This window comes from Equus przewalskii, chromosome 28 (assembly GCF_037783145.1).
Source record: "Equus przewalskii isolate Varuska chromosome 28, EquPr2, whole genome shotgun sequence".
NCBI classification, from domain to species: domain Eukaryota; kingdom Metazoa; phylum Chordata; class Mammalia; order Perissodactyla; family Equidae; genus Equus; species Equus przewalskii.
The window spans coordinates 31,678,936-31,700,918 of record NC_091858.1 but is presented as its reverse complement, the minus strand read 5'-3'; the positions used below and the strand labels follow the sequence as shown (position 1 = coordinate 31,700,918).

At 36.9% G+C, this 21,983-nt stretch overlaps 1 protein-coding gene across 7 annotated transcripts in view; it reads right to left on the bottom strand.

The window, feature by feature from the left end:
- GPM6A (glycoprotein M6A) overlaps nt 1-21,983 on the bottom strand; it is a 307,705-nt gene that overhangs the window by 36,917 nt on the left and 248,805 nt on the right. For 6 of the 7 annotated variants that reach the window (XM_070598360.1, XM_008525670.2, XM_070598356.1 and 3 more), the window contains one exon: nt 10,803-10,995. In XM_070598360.1, the coding sequence (XP_070454461.1) occupies nt 10,803-10,843 (41 nt within the window). In that variant the 5' untranslated portion in view covers nt 10,844-10,995. Of the gene's footprint in view, nt 1-10,802; nt 10,996-11,371; nt 11,534-21,983 lie in introns of those variants that run through there. The other variant, XM_070598359.1, reaches the window with a different exon arrangement.

Below are 21,983 nucleotides of genomic sequence, written 5' to 3'. Positions count from 1 at the left end.
AGCAATTTGAGTATATCATCTCACTCTTTCTGGCCTAAAAGGTTTCTGCCGAGAAATCCATTTAAAGTCATGTGGGGTTTCCCTTGTAGGCAAAGAGTTGCTTTTCTCTTCCTGCTTTCAAAAGTCTGTCTTTCACATCTGACAGTTTACTTATAATATGTCTTGGTGTGTATTTCTTTGAATCTATCCTAGCTAGAGTCCACTGAGCTCCTGGAATTTAGATGTCCATTTCCTCACCCAGATTTGGAAAGTTTTCTGTCATTATTTCTTTAAATAAGCTTTCTGCCCTTTTTTCTCTTCTCCTTCTGTGACTCCCAGAATGTGTACATCAGTTTACTTTATGGTGTCCCATAGTACCTTTGGCTTTCTTCACTCTTTTTCATTCTTTTTTCTTTTTGTTCCTCTGACTGGATAATTTCAAATGACCTGCTTTTGAGTTTGCAGATTCTTTCTTCTGCTTTGTCAACCTTCTTTTGAGCCCCTCTAGGGAATTTTTTCAGTTCATTTATTCAACTCTCAAGTTTCTGTTTGGTTCTTTTTCATATTTTCTCTCTGTTTGTTGATATTCTCATTTAGTTCACGCATTGTTTTTTTGAGTTTACAGAGCATCTTTATCATGGTTATTTTGAATTCTAGGTCATGTAATTGATATGGCTCTATTTTTTTAAGACTAGTTTCTGGAGATTTATTTTATTCTCTTTTTGGACCATGTTTCCCTGTTTCATCAGGTGTCTTGTAACTCAGTATTGGAGCCTGTGTATTTGAAAAAAAGCAGCTATCTCTTCTAGTCTTTAAGGAACTAGCTTTATACAGAAGAAGACCCTCACTAATCAGCTTGGTTAGACATTCTGGTGACCTCTGAAACCTTTTGTGGGGGGACATGACTTCTAAAGACCTGTGTGTGCAATTTCTCAATTAGAGTGGCTTCTTGGTTTCTTTTTAAGGAACTCATAATCTTACTCCTTCTGATGACTGTTTGTGACACTACAAATTTTGGTTTGACATCAGCAATCTGACCAGATCTCTCTTGTTCTCAGTGGCCACTGAGCATCTAAAGTATGCCAGCTCCCCATCACCACTCTGAGTTAGAAAAGACAGATATCAGTCCCTCTGACATCTGTTATACTGGAACTCCTCCTCTCTCTCCCAAGGGAGAATCCTCAAGCTGTGTACTTTTTCCCAATCATGCTGAGCTGTGCCACTGCAACAAGCTGCTCCTTACTCTTCTTTGTTCTCAGTGAACCCTAGACATCCAAAGACACCAGTTCTGTCAGTGTTCCCAATGAGGCAAGACAGAAACCTGTTCCTAGAGCAGCCCTTGGAAAAGCCAGAACACTAGATACTTGCTCTGCTTTTCTCTTTCCCCCTAAGGGAGAAGTCATGAGCCAGGGTATTCTCAAATGGCACTGTGCTGTACTGGCTTGGTGTTAGAAACTGATTCAGGTAAAGAGAAATTGACCTTCCTACCCATTTCAATGTGGCTGTTCTTGGATTTGTGCTTGCCTAGGGAACTGTGATTTCTTAACTGGGCTTTGGAAATAGAGATATATTGGTCCATATGTTATAACACCCTTGATAAATGAGTGTTTCTGTGTGGGAACAAGCATTAGGATTCCTATTGCACCATCTTGCTGGCATCACTTCTGCCAAGTTCATGTTTAATTTAATAAGAATTCATGTGTACTTCAAGTCTGGCATTTACACTGGAAGTATAATTGTAAATTATTGATGACAATTACATAGCAATCATAAATCCTTTGGTTTTATCTTTTCAAAAATTAGCTCATACACTCTATAAAGACATCTGGTGGTAAATATTACAATAAAGAGGTCTAGCTATGACTTTATTTCTTACGATTACTCCAACGGATTACCACAAGCTTGGTGGTTTAAAACATCATACATTTATTTTCTTACAGTTCTGGCAGTCTGAAGTTTGAAATCAATTTCACTAGATTGAAATCAAGGTGTTGGAGGAGTCTCACTTCTTCCAGAGGCTCTAGGGAAGAGTGTCCTTATATGTTTCAATTTCTGGACTTCTGGAGCTTCATTCTCTGCTTTCCTTGGCTAGCAATCCCTTCTCCATCTTCAAAGTCAATAAGTAGCACCTTGTTTCAGTAGTCACAATACCTTCTTCTCTGGTTAAATATCTCTCTGCTTCCCTCTTGTAAGGATACTTGTGTTTGGATTTAGGGCCCACTCAGATAATCCAAGAGGATCACCCCACCTCAAGATCCTTAACTTAATTTCAACTTCAAAATCCCTTTTGCATATGAAGTAAGTATCAGGTCCCAGGGATTAGGTTCTGGATATCCTTGAGGGTCATTACCTAGCCTTCCACAATCTATATACTTTATTGAAGCTGAATGTTAAATTTCTTGACGTTCAAATAGTCTTACCTAGTTTTTCCTCAAACAATCTGAGGATGGACATTTCCTAATCTTACATTCCAAAATGCACTTCAAAATTTAAAATCATCAAAATATTTTAATTATAATATATTTGACATTATCTTACTGGCTTGAATCCCTCTATCACAAAAGTAATTTTTTTAATAAACATGCAATATTTGAACTTAACAGAAGAAAGAACTTCAAATATGATAGTAGGAAAATTAAACTCATTATCTATAAAATGAGTTTTATGTCAATGCTCTGTCAATAAAATGCATTAATAAACCTCTGATCATGAAGCCACTGATTTTATGTCCATGGTAAGGTCAAATATCAGAGAATCATTAAGAAGTCTGACCTTTACTGAACTACTTTCACTTTCCAAAGTAACAATCCACATTAGCCTACTGCTTAAGGACTTGATGAAAGTTCTTAACCTCTTCTCTAAATACAAACTTTCAAATTTGACAATGTTTCTATAAAAAACTATTTTACTGATAGTAAAGTAATATATGTTCATTGTAGAAAAAATGAAAATAAAACCAGAAAAACACAGACTATTCACTGTTTATCTTCCCAGTTTTTTCATCATAAGAATTATAACTAATTCCCAAAGTTATGATTATTATATACTGCTTTGCAAGCCTCATTTTTAGTCAATATATTATGAATATTTTAAACTGTTACATAAGTTTATCAAGATATTTTTTAAAGATTATGGCGCATTCTACCATTTGAAAGTTTCATGATATATTTTGCCAATTTTCTACTTTGTTCAGTGGTAGGAAAAATAATAGCCCCCTGCAGAGCTTCATCTTTAATCTATAGAACCTGCAAATATGTTTGGTAAATGGGGTTTGGCAAATGTGATTAAATTAATGATTTTGAGATTTGGAGATTATCCCACGTTATCTGGGTGGGCTCAATATAATCACAAAGGTCCTAATAATTGAAAGAGGGATGCAGGAGAGTCAGGGTCAGATTCAGAAAGAGATCTGAAGATGCTAAGCTGCTGGCTTTGAAGATGGAAGGGGGCCATGAGCCAAGGAATGCAGGTGGCCTCTGGAAACTGGAAGAAGTAAAAATATGGATTCTCTCTTAGAGGCTCCAGATGGAGGGCAACCCTGCCAATACCTTGATTTCAGCCCATTTCAATAAGCCCAGTAAGACTCATTTCAGATTTCTGACTCCAGAACTGTAAAAAATGATAAATCTGTGTTTTTTTAATCCACTAAATTTGTTACAGCAGCAATAGGAAGCTAATGCATCACTCTTACAAACAGCATGGTAACAATGATCATTTTAGATAAATCTTTTTTCATTGTGTAGCTTGTTTTATGGGATAAATTCTCAGAATATTTTAAGGTATGTATTGTAAAAATGGTATCCAGAAAGTCTGTACCAAAATAAAGATGCGTTGATAAGAAACAGAGTCTGTTCTCTATTTGTTTCCCAATACTAGGTATTATCATTTAATTTTTCTGATAAGTTGATAGTTAAAAAACAATGATATCATTTTAATTAATTTCTTAGTTTAGTGTGTGGATGAACATGCATCTACAAGCTATTAATTATTTGTATTCTTTAGTGAAATATGTTTTTATATTTTGCCAATTTTTCTGCTGGAACATGTGTCTTTTTGTTGAAATAATTCTCCATTTGTTAAAATTAAGAACTCTTGTCATGTAAGCAGTAAATATTTTTCTCAGTTTTTGCATATCTTTGAATATTTTTCTAATAATACTTTGAGTAAAATGTAATTTATATTATGTCAAATCTATAAATCATTTCCTTTGTGATTTCTTATATTGTTTATATCTTTTTGCACCATAATAAGTGAGATCTTAATCTATATTTTCTTCCAACTTTTACAAATTAGTTCAGTCTTAAATTTTAGCTTTCACTCCACCTAAAAGTTTTTGGTAAAAATGTGAGTAGGGACATGAGTTTATATGTACTCATAGGTACTTACATGTGTGTCTATACCAAGACCACATCGCATTAATTATTGCAGCTTCTCCACTCTGTCTATTTCGTTAGCCTGATGCATCCTGGAAATCAGCTCAAGTACTGTCATTCTCTGATTCCTGTCTCTTCAGTCTGATGTGGATGGCACTTTGCTAACATATCTTTCCTATGTCAAAAGGAAATTTGAGGAAAAGGAATTTGTCTTGTTCTACCTTCTATCTGTAAAGATCAGACCAGGGATTGGCATATTGTATAACCCAGTATTTTTTTGCTGAAGAAATTAATTCATTAAAAGACAAACCAGACAAAGGATAAGCTTGAAAAAAGATATCTGCATATTTGAAAGTAAGAATATTATAGAAGTATAACAAATTCAAGGAGTTTTAAATATATTTCCATACTTGATACTCACATTCACCCAATTAGCAAAATAGGTACTAATACTAGGATAACTGTTCTAGAAAAAATAAAAAAGCCAAGGTTTGGCAAGTGAATTAAGATTGCAAGCATCTCAGAATTGCAATTTCATTGCCAGCCTTGTCTGAATACCTTCACTGACAGGCAAATCACTACATTCCAAAGCGGCCCAAGTACTCTTTAGAAAACACTGACATTTGGAAAGTTCTTTTCCACTGAGCCAAAAAACTATTTCCCAATAAATTGGAATCCATTGGCCCAAATCTCGCTCTTTGAACCACAAAAAGCAAAGCAAGATTCCATCTACCTGATAACCTTTCAAATACTATTTGAATGAAAACATCATGTTCCTATTTGTAAATATTTTTTCCTAAAGTTGCTTTTTCCCTAGATGTTAGAAAAGAGAATAGAAATTAGATCTTTGAATTCTAATCCAATCTGAAACTTACTCAGTGGCTTACCTTGGCTGAAAGGTAAATAGGCTCTAGTCAAATAGCCATCAGTAGGAGTATTATAAGGTAAGTAGAGTGTGTCCAGGAACAAACAGACTTTAGGAAGCAAGACAGTGGGCATTAAAATTATGATACAGCTTCAAGGAAGACATCATCATCATTATCATCACTATCATCAGCATCATTATCATCACCATCATGTTCATAAACAGTTGTATAGTGCTTATTATGTGCCAGCTGTGTTATAATTGTTTTAAAATGTTAACTCACTTTATCCTTGAATAACCTTAGGAAGTAGGCAGTATCAGTAGGTCCCTCTTACTCATAAGGGACTGAGACAGACAGGTTAAGTATCTTGTCCAAAGTAAGGTAGAAAGAAAGGGGCAGAGAGACCACATGGAACAAACCCGAGGAGCTCAGCCCCAGGCTTAGTGTCCTTACCCACCACACTATGTGGTCTCTCATCTAACTTCCTCATTTTTTTTTTTTTTTTTTTGAGGAAGATTAGCCGTGAGCTAACTGCTGCCAATCCTCCTCTTTTTGCTGAGGAAGACTGGTCCTGAGCTAACATCCATGCCCATCTTCCTCTACTTTATATGTGGGACGCCTACCACAGCATGGCTTTTGCCAAGCAGTGCCGCGTCTGCACCTGGGATCCGAACCGGCGAACCCCGGGCCGCCGAGAAGCAGAACGTGTGAACGTAACCGCCGCACCACCAGGCTGGCCCCTAACATCCTCATGGTTTATGAACTTGGTTTTGTTGTTGTCATTGTTTTATATTAGAGGGTTTTTTTTTAATTTAAAGCATTCATTTGAGAACTACTGGTGTGGCTGAAATATTGCCTAAGGAGATGCTCACTGTTTATTATATCAGAACTTAAGAATTCAAAATGACTTTCTAACACAAGTTCTAGCTAGAACTGAAATTATTTTTGACTCTCCAAGACTAATCAATAATCTTACATTGACACTAACTTGTCTGATCTTCAAACTTCTTCTGAGTAGAAGACTTCAGCAATCTGGTTGGCTTGTCAGCCTCCTAGGTCAGAACAGATGGTTTGCACACTGCTGTGATTTCTGTCAGCCTATGAAACTGGCTTTGTCTTGTCATCAGTTCCTGCTTTCTTCTCCCTTCTCACTCCCATTCATTAAGTTTCTGTTTCCTATTTCATTAACTTCCAAGGAATAAACACGAACTACAAGCAGACTTAGAGATTTATACACATACGAGGTTAGTTGAAAGCAAAACTAATATATCTATTTTATCTGAGCTCACTAACTGATTTTGTTTTAGGCAAACAGGGATTAATTTTTTTGTGTGCCTTAAATATCAAGGAATTCATTATCTAGTAAACTCAGTTTTTGATGCATTGACCTTAAGTTACAGTCATAAAATTTTGAAAATAAAATATGTTCTTTATGGAAATCAGCGGAACCAGATGCTGGACTCTCGCTATAATTTGTCAAAACCCAAACACAGTCTGTCTAATAAATTATAGGGAGGTATATTTGTGAATAAGGCTGTCCCTTGCTCAGTTCTCAGGAGAGTTATTCAAGGAGCCAAATCACTGAGCAAAATTAGAGGTTTGGATTTTTTGATAGCTAATTTTCTAACTAGTTTCCATATTTCATTGTCCTATATGAATCTGCTTTGCAGAAGTAAAATACCTACCCTACTTCTTGCTTACTTAGTCAAGTGAAACTTAGGGAGCACAATAATAACACCTTGCCAAGAGGCTTTCAGATAAGTAAGTCTGAATTCCAAGTCAGAACATAGATTTCCCCAACACATAGCAGAAAGTGGCAGAGCAGTGAGCTGTTTCCAGTGTTGAGGGAACCTAAATGGCTATGCCAAATGAATAGAAGTTGCGGTTAGAATGTAGGAGTATCCCCCAGTGGGAGCAGTGGGTTGAGTTTCACACTCATTGCCACAACAATTTGGAGCCAACAATTAACCAAGGACTTGAAGGACTAAACTGACATTAAGGGACAAAAAACTTCTGGGAAACCAAGTAGATGAGGAGGGATAGAGTGATACTTAAAATCTATCAGTGGGTCACAAAATCTTGAGAAGCTCACACTTTTCTCTCTCTATAGGGTTCTCCACATCTCAAATTGAATATGACCAAATAATTTATTGCGCAACATCAGCCAAAGACATAGAAGCTACACATCAGATTACCTTCCATTGGTGAGAGCTGATGGCATTTAGAATTCTATGTCTAAAACGTAGATTGCATGAGACTGAAGATTAACTGCAAACTTATTTATAAGAAGTAAGTTTTGCTGCTAGACAGATGATTAGTGAAATGTAATAGTCATATTTTGGTGTGCTTGCCCTTCATGTGTATCCACGTAGACTTGGAGATATTGACCCCATTGAGATATGTGTGTATGTTTAAGAGGCGGGAGACAGTGGGGAGACAGAGAGAGAGAAGCTGAGATAAAAAAGGGGGTAACTCCTCAGATCCTGAGGACCAGAGGTGGAAAACCAGGGGCTTGGGCCATTGGTTTCATCATTTAATTCACACATCCAGTAAACAAGCTTCTTTTCCTTTATAAGTATATGAGGTAGGAGTGCTTCATTTGGTTGAATCAAGCATGAGAACTGTGGAGAAAAATATAGACTCTCTGTAAATTACTGAAGTTGGTCAACAAGTCTTTTCTTGACATTCTCTTACTCATTCTTTTCCAAACTTAGCTTATTTCCAAGCAAGTTGTATTGCCAGCAAACACATCTCTCATTCACCTGTGCTTTATATTTCCTTATTTCACTTCCTCTGCTCCTCCCTCACCTTACCTATGCCTCTGATATCCTTGCAAGGCAGCCTCTCCCTGGGTAATCTCCACCTGCTCTAAACCTTTAAGTGATCTTTGAACCTATCAGTTGGCACTAATTGTACCCAGTAGTTAACGGTACCTATCTCCCCTCTGTGTTTTCATGAACTGTTTGCTGACAGGGAGTCTTAATTCATTTGGTAGCTCCATAGGGTCAATATAAGGAATTTTAGTTATTTGAAATATGAAAAGAGAGATAACAGGAGCTGCCGATTTTATTCCAATCAAAATGGTATTCTTCCCATTCCAAAAATGCATTATTGATTTCATATTTAATTTCCAGTATAACAGACCAAAGGTAAAACTACCAAATTAATCATATGATCTCTGATTTCTCTTCTAAACTCCCAAACATACTACTCCTTCAAAGCGTTAGTAGAGCTCTGTGATATATTAAAATTTTCTCTCTAAATGTCGAATAAATATCTTGACAATTGGTTTCTGATAGATGTATATGATCATCTCTTGCCACTTATCAAACTTATGATTTCTTACAAACTTCTATCTTATAACTAAAGTTAGCATTTGGATACAGTCTAAATATGGAGAATCTGTAGATTTTAAGGACATCTGTGGTAGCTTAAAATAATGCACAGTGAAAACATATTTTGTCCAGTGTAGGCTGAGATAAAACTAAAAAGAAAATGTCAGTTTTATCACATTAAAATATATCCATGCAATCATTTTCTTAAGGCTCTCTGCAAACCAACCTGCAATAATCCAAAGCATTTTCAGATAATTTAATTATATTCTAAATGACGGATATGATTTATAAACTCTCAAGGATCAATTCATGCTATACAACTAATTTAATGAAAATTGATCAACTGTCTACTACAGGCTTAAAGAATTCAATTTAATGGATGGTGCTAATTTTTCAGAATTAATTTGCAAAATAAAGTTACACTGGGAAATATGAGGAAAGTGATATAATTCCTTTGCCTTTTTTAGGTCATCATTTTTTAAACTTGCTATTAATTCTTCATTTCTATTTGTCAGTGACATTTATAAAGCTCTAAATTGATACTTCAATGTTAGGGACTATATTCTTAAATAATCTCACTTCTTAATTGGAGTGGCTAATCACCATCCTCCTCCTCTTAATCACCACGTGTGTGTGTGTTGGGGGTGGTTTCCCAGTTCTACACACCTGCTTTGTTTTATTTCTTATTTTCTGTCCAATATTTCTCAAATTTTTTGCCAATATATTTAGATAAACATAAATATTTCAACTTTCCTTTTCCTAAAAATTTTTCTAGGTACTCTGTCCAAGGGTATGTGCTCTACTCCCCAAAGTAGAGAATTCTTGCTCTATTACTTGATAGAAATGTCCACTTCTTTTCTCTTTTAATTTTCACAGAAATCAGCAACTCTAATGAATAAAATAACAAACACAATTTATTAGCAATACTTCCTTCAAGATAATCTGCCTGTGCCTAATAGGTTATTGAAAAATTTAGCAATATGATATATTTTCTGATACTGGAGATGGAAGAAAGTTGTCTTCTACTTTGAAAGTTGTCCGGGCTGACCAAGTGTTGTCTTAAATTAGGGTCTTAGGTTACATTACACCAGGTCAGCAGGAACTGCCCTGGGTAGATAAGAAATGTGATTAACCTCTTTTCAACGGAGTTGTAAGAGTAAAAGCCAAAGCCACTCTAACCAGTCATATGAGCACTAAGATTTGTAACTCCAAAAGGATCTTATTCCAGAAAAAGTACATATAAATTAAGAAGGTTTAAATTTATTTAGAATGACAAAATAAAGCAACATAAAAACATTATAATCACAAAGTACCAAGAAGCATGAAATAAATGCAAGAAGTTGTAGAGGCAACAAACGCAACAGTGGCTAATGCAATGCAAGTTTACCATCAGCTGGGATTACAAAATAAAGTGCCATAAATGAGTTATGTTGTTGTTGTTGGCATCAAATCACTGAATAAATTATCTGAATGGGGAATTTATTTGGAAACAAATTCTTCTATAATTCAACCCTTACCTTTTGTTCTCCGTAATTTTAGGCAACAAGGGACTAACACATGAACAGTAACCTCTTTTTTTACCTCCACACTAGAGTTGAGTTACCTTTTTAAAAAATATTAATGCCACCATAATTTAGCGACCCCAGGAGTTTACATTTTATGGGTAGAATGTACATTTTAAGCATCATTGGTGCTTGCAAAAAGGTGCTCAATATTTCTTATGATTTAATCGTTTACAGAAGTCAATAGAACCTTTTTCAATGGTTATTTGGCTAGTCACATCATTTCTGTGAGGCAGGGAAAGGAAGATGATAGCATACTCATGGCTGAATTAACATTTTTTAAAACGTGGGAACACCCATAGACTTCTCGTGATTTTCCTAGAATTAGCAGCAGAGTCTACACTTATACCTGGCGCTGTTCTCTGTTCTATTCCATAAGAACAGCCTCTGCTCATATTAGAAGAGCAAGAGAAATGCAAGTATTCCACTTAATGGTAACTGAATGTTGGATAAAACTTTACAGTCAAATTAAAACACAGATGAAGTCCAGATTAAATTGACCTCTGATCCGCTATGTGTCTGTATTCAAGGTAAAGGTCAGTGTCCTTTTGATTCACACACATACCCTAAGAGAATTTTTTCTTCATATAAAGCATTGCCTCACTTAACTCTATACTCCTATTTATTCGACACACAGCAATGTGTACATACACTCTCAAAATAAGAAGCAGTACTAGAATGACTTACATGGTAAAGACGTCCAGTGTATCTCCGGCGGTTCTTGCCATCTCAAAGTAGGTTTGCAGAATGTTGACAGTTCCAGAAAGCGCTTCATGACCGCAGCCACAGAAGAGGGCAACTCCAGCATAGAGCAGGATGGTGGCAATCAGAGAGGCATAGGGAATGCCTCCCAGGCATTTAATACAGCACTCAAAACACCCTACAGGAGACCAACAGAAGAAAAGTTAAAAATTAATATTTTTTATTAAACTAATGAAGTGTTTTTTCAAACTTCAGCATTAAGGGTGGGTATATTTGCATTTATAGATGACATCAGGTCAACCACATAAATCAAGTCCTAGGCTGCCCTGGAGGGTATAAAAATCACGTTTCTTAATATAAACCCAACCTCCACAGACAAGAGAATGCTTACTTCCATTGACGGCTTCCTCCTCTACCCCAAAACCAACAGAAGCCCTTCCTTCCCACTCAGACTTCCTACAATAATCTTGACACACGTGCACGCATATCATTCTATCTTAACTTTATTGCTGTCAAATTTCACAGGCTTAAGTTTTTATTTCAATGACACTTACTCTTTTGAACTCCCTGTAGCTGTAGCACTTAAACAGTGACTCAAAACCCGTTAGCTGTGTGTGAACCCAGTTTAGTGAACTTTGACCTGCAATTTTTAAAAATGAAAGAGCATAGACTAGCCAATATCTGAGTCCATTGCATGTGGTAAGACAAATCATTTCAGAATCTTTTGAGTTCAGATATTTATGTACGTCATTTTTGTAGTGACTCATAATGCAAAATCTATTTCTTGCTGTGGTGCATGTTAAAAAAAAAAACGAGAAAGATACTGTCACAGTAGAAAAGAGAGACCAGGCAGGTTAGAATCCTGACTCCACCACTGTGTGTTTTTTGGCAAGTTTATCATTTTGATTTCTTCATTTGTAAAAAGATGACAGTAAGAATTTCCCTTAGTGGTTCTTGTGAGCATTAAATGAGTTAATACATAAAGTAGTGCATGACATAGAGTGACTACTCAGTAACATTACATCTACTGATATTAGATGGAATTTTAACCATTATTAATGTAAACTACTATCATACTGTAGAATAATTTTCAAAAATCCTTTAACCAGAGTAATCATTTTTGCTTTTTGAAGTTTCATCACTTCAGTCTTTAAAAAAGATGGGTTTAAATATTTAGTCTGAGATGTCAGAAAACCATGATTGTCAATATTCAAAATAAGTGTCAGAATTTTCTAGGTGACTGCTAGATATCTTCTTCTAAGATACTAACTAGAAATGCTTAAGTATATATACACTATGTAATAAGAAATACTGACCGTATATTATGTGCCAGCCACTGGCGAGAAAGGATACTTCAGGTAAGAGGGAGGACAGGTAAGAGGCACTCCTAAGATGCTCTCAGTTTCACTTCTGTTCACCTCTGTCCTTTGCCCTTTCCCCATGCATATCCTATTCCAAAAATTCCCTCTTACTTTTGTCCCTTTGGAAGTTCTTGATCAAATCTCTTTTTATAATGCTGAAGCCCCTCAAAAACTCTCCACATGACTGACTTTGCTCCTCTTCAGAAACAAATAACAAAGGGGATTGGGAGATGGATTGTTGTTGATTGTACTTAAGTCATAGGAAGATCTGTGTGTACTTCATTTGGAATGCATACGTTTATAGCAACATATGATACATGCAATCATTGCAAAGTTCCTGTGTGGAGTAACTTTGTATTCAGAGTGTGGGCTAGTCTGCTCTTCTAATATTGATCAGTGAACGGGCCTTCTTAAGAGAATCGTGGCTCATCTCATTCCCAAAGGAGATAAAAAAGAAGTCTGAACACCTCCCCACTTCCGTAGTTCTTGCTTGTACGGGCCAAATAATTTTGTGGACATTCTTTTCCTGACACATACACACATACACACAAACACACGCAAAACATGGAGAAGTAGAAAAGGTTACAACAGCTTGACACTTCACATGATGGGAAGAAATTTCAGCAGCAGATGGATGAGACCAGTGTGTGTAGTATCTGAATGTCGTTAAACACAGTTTTGGGTGGAGATTAACAGGGTAGCAGAAAAATCTTTGGACTATCTATCTCTGTATGTCATAAAATTGCCATCTTACTGATTATTTAAAAATAAAGACAAGAAAAGAAACAAAGTTAGTAGGAGCCCAAAGAAGAGTTACATCTAATTTTGGAAAGTGCCCCAAATAGCCCCATGATCTCAAATTCCACTCGTTAGTGATTTCTCTCTCCGACCATTCTTAAAAAACTTGATACAGGTGTAGGGGATTTCTAGATTTCTACCGCAGACAGTGAAGTGTCAAAACCAGATTATCATATTGTTGAATATAGACAGGGATTACCTTTGCTGCGTCCCAGACCTAAAGCTTCTAAGAGGGTAAAGGTAAAACCTGAATGAGAACCGCTCAGGAGTAAATGAAGTGGGAATAGATGACCACCAAAACTGCCATTGAGGACTTCTTTTATTACTAATTTCTAATTTACAGTTTCTACTTATTTCGCATTTTCTCCACTGTGGTTTAGATGGGCCAATACTAGCCTCTGTGCAAGCAAGCCTAGTTACCTAGACTATATACGCAAAATGGAGGGAGATGTTACTGTCATGGTCTATAGCATTAATTGAGTAGTGTCTTTTAAATTTGGAAAACCATGAGACAAATTTCAATACTGGGTAAACCTAAATCAACAACTCTAAGGTGATAGGCATTCCTGAATGAGAATAAGCTTAAGATCTCCGAATTAAATGGAAATATTTCTTTTACTCCTTATTTAAATGCTCCCATTTAAATGCCTGAGAATTGGGACTGGCCGGGTGGGTCAGCAGTTAAGTGTGCACGTTCTGCTTCTGCAGCCCGGAGTTCACCAGTTTGGATCCCGGGTGTGGACATGGCACCCCGTGGCAAGCCATGCTGTGGTAGGCATCCCATGTATAAAGTAGAGGAAGATGGGCACGGACGTTAATTCAGGGTCAGTCTTCCTCAGAAAAAAGAGGAGGATTGGCAGGTGTTAGCTCAGGGCTCATCTTCCTCGAAGAAAAAAAAAATAAATAAATAAATAAATAAATAAATAAATGCCTGAGAATTATATTACCCCTATTGACAAATACAGATTCCTCTAAACCTGCGTTACTTCCAGGTAAGGCTACAATCTTTCAATTGAAGCCCTGATCCTCTGCAAAACTTTTACTCAAAGTAAGAATCTTGAAGTGTCTCATCACACACATTTTGGACTTGTAATGGGCCAGATCCTAATTACCCCTGCTCTTCTGCAGGGCCTGAGTTGCCCACTGGATTTAAAAGAAGACTCTCAGAACTCCCATCTGGGGATCAGCGCATCATTTCAGTATTCTCTCCAGCTGCCAGAATCCCACGTAGTTGCTGGCAGGGGAGCTTCTTTCCACCCACAGTGAGAAGCAGCCTTGGCAGAGCAGCAGAGTCACCATAGCAACCATGCTCCAGGGCCCGGGATATGCTCCCAACAACCATCCTTTAAGGCTGAGGACTCTGCTGCCACCCATCACCATGCTTTTACTGCACCTCAAGTGAGAAACCACCCTATTAAATGAGTATCAGTGAAAGCATAGTAAGTGGAGTGCTGGCACTGGAGAAAATAACTTTCTTGAGAAAAACTCTATAAAAATAATCATGATTACTTTGCACAGGAAAAATTTTCAAGACTAGATATTATGAGAACAAAGCCATTGATTCCCAAATAGAGCTGGTTGTTCAAACATTGAACAGAGAATGTACATGCTCTAATACATACAAGGAAGCGTTTCTCATTTCCAGTTCCTGGGTGTATTTTTCCTAAGTGACTTAACACTATGCCTTTACTTTCACACGAAAAAAAATATGAAAAGAATTATAAGATTTTCTTTTCAAGGCACTCTGAAACATTAGCATTTGTTCAATGTTTATGGGGGGATAGATTGACTTGTCCTAATACAAAAATTTCAAAAAAAATGAAGCTCTTGAGATACTCTCAGTTTTTAAAAAGATTAAATATATGATAATTTGCTTCCATTTAAACATTGTGAGATAAATATAAGCCTTTGCCTTTGCTCACTCCTCAAAATGCACCAAAATAAATAAAGGGAAAGAGAAAAGAACCTAAACCAACAAGAAAAAGAGCATGGAAGATAGATAACTGAAAAGAGAGGCCAACACAATGCTGGGTTCCGGAAAAGAGACTGACAGAAGACTGACAATTTATTCATTGACAAGTTTCTCCTAGCACCATTTACAAATGAGTTGATTTTTTCTCTCCCAACCCACAATATGCTCTTCTTGTTACCAAGTATCCAGAGAGGTATGGGTCTGTTTGTGGGCTGTCTATTCTGTTCCATGAGTCTTACGGTCTATTCCTGGGCCAATATCACACTGCCTTATAGTTTATCTTGGTTTGTGGTGGAGAAAATTCCCCCAGCTTGTTCATCTTCCTCACGTGTATCACGCTATTCATGGTCCTTTTACATTACCATACAAATTTTAGTAACAGTTTGTCTGATTCCACAATTTAACTCATTGGAATTCTGACTGGTATTTTTATATTGATTTTGCATCTAGAAATTTTGCAAAATTATTTTGTTGATCCTCTGAATCATTCTGATTCTTTCAATTATTTTGAGTTTGCTATGTTGATATTCTCACCATCTGTGAAGATTTTGAGCTTGCTTTCTTTTCATCACTTGTACCTTTTTATTTATCTTTCTGTTGACTTATTCTGTGAGGTAGAATGCAGTGAGAAGAGTAGCAATAATGATTTTAAAAGCACCTTTTTTTGTTCCTTATATTAAAGAAAACACTTTCCAGGTTTTACCATTAAGTGTGCTGTTTGCTGTTGGTTTGTTGGTTAAAGAGTCTCTAATTTCGAATTCCTTAACATGCTTTTTTCCCATCTGTTGAAATAATTTTATGTTTTTTCCTTTTATCTGCCATTTCAATAAATTTTTCTAATTTAAACTAAACCTGCATTCCTGAGAAAAATCCAACTGAGTAATGCTGTATTTTTTAAAACTGCTGAATTTGTCACACTAACATCATGTTCAATATTTTTACACTGATCAATTCATTCCAAAAATAGCTATTGAGGCCTCACCAGGTGCCAGGCACTATGCTAATTGCTGAAGCTGTGGAAGTAAATAAAATAAACAAAAATCTCTGCTTTTGTTGTAGAGGTGGGAGATGGATCATAATCAAGATGCAGAAGTAATATATGTGAGATTTCGAAAAGCACAGAGAAGAGAATCTAAACAGGGAAGTGGGGGAGGGAATATTGGAATAATGGTTTCATTTTTTCAGGAAAGGAATAACTGAGACAGCATTTTTGTGTGTATGTGTTAGGAAGATTGACCCCGAGCTAACATCCGTTGCTAACCTTCCTCTATTTTGTATGTGGGATGCTGCCACAGCACGGCTTGATGAGCAGTGTGTACATCCACACCTGGGATCCAAACCCGAAAACCCCAGGCGGTGGATGCGGAGTGTGTGAACTTAACCACTACGCCACCAGGCCAGGCCTGAGAAGACATTTTTTAAAAAGAAGTGAAGAAGGTAAAGAAGCTACCCAAGAGGCTCTCTGGGAGAAGTGGGTTTCAAACAGAGGAAAAGTAAATGCTAAAGTTCTGAGGCAAGTGTGTGCCTAGAGCATTTGAGGAAAATCGGAAAAGCCAGTGGTGGCAAAACAAACACAGGAACCTAAGATGAGATTAGAAATCTAATGGGTGAGGAGAGGGAGACAAAGGTTAATGAACGTGACGGACACCTAATTTTTGCATTCTTGTTTTGGAATCGAGTTTATACTAGCTATGTGAAGTGATCTCCTCTTTCCGTACCCTGGGGGTGTTTGCATAAGGTTTAGCTGCACAATAAATATCTGGTAAAGCCAGCCAGTAAAACCATCCAGGCCACCTGTGTACTTTATGGGAAGAATTTTAACTGCGGATCTATTTTGCTACTTGTTACAGAACTAATCAAGTTTTCTATTTCTTCTTACGTCTGTTTGCTAACTTCAATTTTTATAGGCATTTGTAAACCTAATATAAGATTTTAAATTTTTAGTGAAGTTGTACATAACTTTGTTTTATAGTATTTGTAATTATTCATCAGCTGCACATTACTTCCATTTTCCCTGATGATTTCAATTACCCTTCATTCCTATCTCCCTTCCTTCCTTCCTCCCTCCTTCCTTCCACCTCTCCACCCCTCCATCCCTCCCTCCTGTCCCCACTCATCTCTTTTCTTTGTAAGAGTTTTCTAAAACCTATTGTGATTTATTTTTGACATGCACTTTATTTATATATTTGGTTTTTCTGTTTTAATTTACAAATATATGAGATTTTTCTATTTTTCAGTTTGTTATTTGTTTGTATCTTAATTGCATCATTGTTAGAGAATGTGGTCTATAGGATAGCGATCTTTTGGAATTTATGGTGACTTCCTTTAAATTAAATCTTAAACTTGAGTTTTTCGGTCTCTAAAGGCAGTAGAAATTAAGGTCACAAACTCACAGGAGTGCTGGCTTATGGTATCATATTCAGAGAAGACTTTCTCCCCCATCAACTCACCCAAGATAAAGGACAGGTAATTTTCTTTTATGTCTTACACCAAATTTTTGTGATTCTTATTGTTCTGTTTATTTTTTATTTTGTTTTCTTGATTCAGCATTCCACTAAAGCCTTTTAGAGTGCTGGCTTTTAGACTTTGGATTCAAGCTAGGAACTCAGGCTGCTTCCTAACCTCTGCTACCAGGACACCGAACATAAAGCCAAAGAGACCAGGAATATGAAAATGACCGCAGAGCCTGCTGTTGGCTTCAAAGCTGTCTTGCTGATCCTTCTGAACTGCCCCCTTGACTTTATTTTGGGCATCTAAGGATTCTACTTACTGTCTTGTCAGTGCACTAATGAATACATATATAAGTAAATATGTTTTAATTATATCTATATTTTAAATCTATCTATATTTTAAATACACATGCATGTTAACTCCATAATTTTAATTGTTTTGCCACAGAAAAGTTTTTCACGTTATTTAGTCTACCATACTGCTGGGAGTTCACTGTTAATTATAAAGCGACAACAAAAGATCACCAGGTATTTGAGAAATAGCTCCAACCTGAAAAAAGGAAACCAGAATAAACACACAGCAGGGACGCACAGAAACGAGAGACAAAGCAGGCAGCTGATGGGAGTTTAAAAAGGGTGCACTCCACACACACACACGCACATATACACATGTATATTCCCCTGGGATATAATTAAATACATTGCACTCTTGAAATAAGAGTAGATGCTGAAAATAGGTAACTGCAAAAAAAAAGTTAAAAGCTCTTATTAAATAAAACTACGAAAGCAGAAGTTTACATTTCAATGGAAGGGCTAAAAGACAAAGAAAAGGAAATCTACAGCAAGGTAGAACAAAAAGGTAAAGTTGGAAATTGGAGAGAAAAGATAAGCAACTTAGAAGATCAGATGAGGAGTTCCAATATCCACATCCAAATATAATGAGGCCCATCAAGAAAAACAGAAAATGAAGATTAGCAAATTATCAAACACTGTAAAACAGTTTCCTGGAATTGAAGAATGTGAGTCTCCAGAAGGAAAGGAATTTCTTTTGGGGGCTGATTACCTTTCTGTAGTCCTTACATCCCCCACTACCTACTGCTGCCCCACAGCCACACCAACACCAAAGAGGATGAGAAGTCTGATGCAGAGTTTTACGGCCATGAGAGCTCCACCAATTACAGCAGTTGGGGTCATGGACAATAAGTGTCTTAGACAAAGTCATCATCAGACAAGGCAAATGAGAAGTTATCAGCTAAAGTTACAGCAAATAATTTTCCAGAGGACTATTTTAAAAAAACTTGTAACAATTCAACAACAAAAATTAAGAAAGGAAAAATAGTGTCGGAGCCAATATCCACTCCTCAAGTTACTCTTTCTTGGCCCTAAAGTAGGAAATTTTCATTATTCTGACATTTGTCTGAAGGATAAGCATAGAGGAAGGTTTGAGGCTAATGACTTCAAATGACGAGACCTAGTTGGTTTGGGGGACAAATTTTTCAATTAATTCATTTATTGAGCAAATATTAATTAAGCATCTACCATGGGTCAGATACTGTTCTAGGAATCGGGCATGCAAAAATGAACAAAAACCAATTTTTGACCTCATAGCTTTTACATTTTGGTGAGGAGAGTCAATAAACAAAGTCAACAAGTAATATAAATAACGTCAGATGCTGATGAGTGTCATGGAGAAAAACAAAGCAATTCTTGGGCCAGAGAGTTCAATTTTTAACTGGAAGGTCTTGTGGCAGATTAAAGATGGCTACAAGGGGGCTTTATGATGCTTCCCATCCAGGCTTAGAGCCAATTTCTGAACTTCCAAGAATCTGAGCTGCCTGTGGATGCTTTGACAATACAACGTGGCAAAAACAATGCTCTGGCCTTTATGGGGTCAGCCTTCAAGAAGATTGGAAACTTTTGCTTTCTCTCTCTTGAAGCTCCTGCTTTGATGGAGCCATCCATGATGTCTCACCATGCTATGAGTCAGCTTAAACTAGCCACTGGGAGAGGCCACCTTAAATGAGACATTCCTGGGAAGTCCTCAGCACTTCCAGGCATGCTGGCTGGGGCACCATCCATGCAAGTGAAGACACCATCTTGGACACCCAGTTCAGTCAAGAATTCAGATGACTCCAGCCTCATTCACTTTCTGGCTGAAACTGCGTGAATGATTCCAAGTGAAAACTGTCCATTTGAGTCCAGCAAACCCATGAAAAAGTGAGAAATCAAACTATATTGCTTTAAGCTAATACATTTTGGGGATGACTCGTTAGACAGCAGTGGATAATCCAAAAAACAAGCAACATTTTGAAGATATGCCTGAATGTTGTGAGAAAAAAAGCCAGGCTGATATTGATGTTCATTGGTCCGTGCATTACAGGGGAAGAGGAGGGGTTTAACTGGATCTCCCAGCATCATTTGAACAAGTAAGATGTACAGAATCCTCACGTGTCTGGAACGTGGACAAGTTTGGGTGCTCCACTTTTGTCCTTCCTGGGATGGGTCTGATTGCCCATCAGAAATATGTCTCCACTTGATTAGTTTCTCACCTGGGGGCTTATCTATCACAGTCAGAAGAGTATGGTTCTAATCATTATTGAAGCAATTAACTTTTCTGCCTTAGGCAAATAAGTTTAATTAATCAAAACATTCTTGCTAAGTCATGTTGACCAGTACATTATGTTCTGTAATCAGTGATATATTTTTTAAAGAGCTATCTGAATCATAAGATATTAATAACATAATAAAAACATTTTTAAAAGAAAAGCGTCATCATTCTTCTGGAAAATTCACCATACATGGGCTTTCACCAGCTTCTCAGTATTGGCTCTCAATAATCATTTAAGAAATCACCTGTATGTAATTATACCTCCCTCCTAGGGTTGCATGGAGATCACACCAGGCAATACATTAAAAGGCTTGGCACTGTTTCTGATGCATTGGAAGTGTTCAAAAAATTCTTACTGATGTTATTTAGTCATAAAAATGTATAGTTTTCTCTAATAATTTGTGCAAAATTCTTAGAGTAAGTCCTCTTTAATCTTTGCATTACATGTATATTTAGTTTACCGACTCGTTTGAAAGCATGTCAGACATTTCACATGATTTATATAATACTGCATGGTTTCCATATGCTGCAACATCTGTACATCTGTACATCAGAATCAACTGAGACACTTGATAAAAACAGACAAAGTTTTCAACAGAGGGGATCCTGGGATCTCTATTTTTTTTTTTTTAAAGATTTTATTTTTTCCTTTTTCTCCCCAAAGCCCCCCGGTACATAGTTGTATATTCTTCATTGTGGGTCCTTCTAGTTGTGGCATGTGGGGTGCTGCCTCAGCGTGGTTTGATGAGCAGTGCCATGTTCGTGCCCAGGATTTGAACCAACGAAACACTGGGCCGCCTGCAGCGGAGCGCGCGAAGTTAACCACTCAGCCATGGGGCCAGCCCCCTGGGATCTCTATTTTTGACCAAATCCCTGGTGATTTTGGTTCCCAGCCACAAAATTAGAAGGTATAAGGAAAATCTCCAAACTCTGCATCTTTTTTTCTCCTTTTTCAAGATGTTCTTTTTAAAAGTAGGAACTGATTTCTTTCAGCACAGTACTATAGCAATGAATAAAATAGTTAACATTAAAACCTATCATTTGGGGCTGGCCCGGTGGCACAGTGGCTAAGTGTGCACGTTCCCCTTTGGCCGCCTGGGGTTCGCTGGTTCGGATCCCGAGTGCGGACATGGCACCGCTTGGCAAGCCATGCTGTGGTGGGCATCCCACATATAAAGTAGAGGAAGATGGGCACGGATATTAGCTCAGGGAAAGTCTTCCTCAGCAAAAAGAGGAGGATTGGCAGCAGATGTTAGCTCAGGGTTAATCTTCCTCAAAAAAACAAAACAAAACAACAAAAACAACCTGTCATTTGAGTCGGTTATCTTGATAATGCCACTTTGTCCTGGATTATTCAAATGTTTACCCTAACTTTGTACTTTGCTTAGGCCAGGGATATATTTAAATAAAATTTTTAATAATATTTGTCTCAAAACCAAATCAGCTTATTATTCTCCCTGAGTAACTGGTAAAGAGTGTTTATGTAGGTTTGCTGTGGAGATAATTCTAAAGCCTTCCTGTAAAGTATTCTCTTAATTTTGTAGAAGAAAAGCTGGGATTCAGATACCCACCATACAATATCATACAGCTAAGGATCTGACAATGTCGGGACATAGTATTGAGTATGTTTGTCTCTAGAATTCTGCTTTGATAATTGCAACATACTGAGGACTATCACTATGACTCTCCATCAAATAAAATAATAACACATACTCCTATACCAAAAGCAGCAGAGAAACAGTCCACAGAAGATCCTGAGTGCTTCAGAACTATTAAATTGCAAACAGAAAAAGCTGATGACATTGACAACAGAAGTAACAACCATTAGCCTCCTAAGTAAACTAATTTAGGAAAAGAGGATGGTATTTTGCTTAAACTGATTTTTTTCATCACAAGTTATTTACTGGTGTTCAATAACATTTTACATGATTTTGAAAATCACTTGTTAAGTATGGCTCCAAAATAATGTTGGTGCCC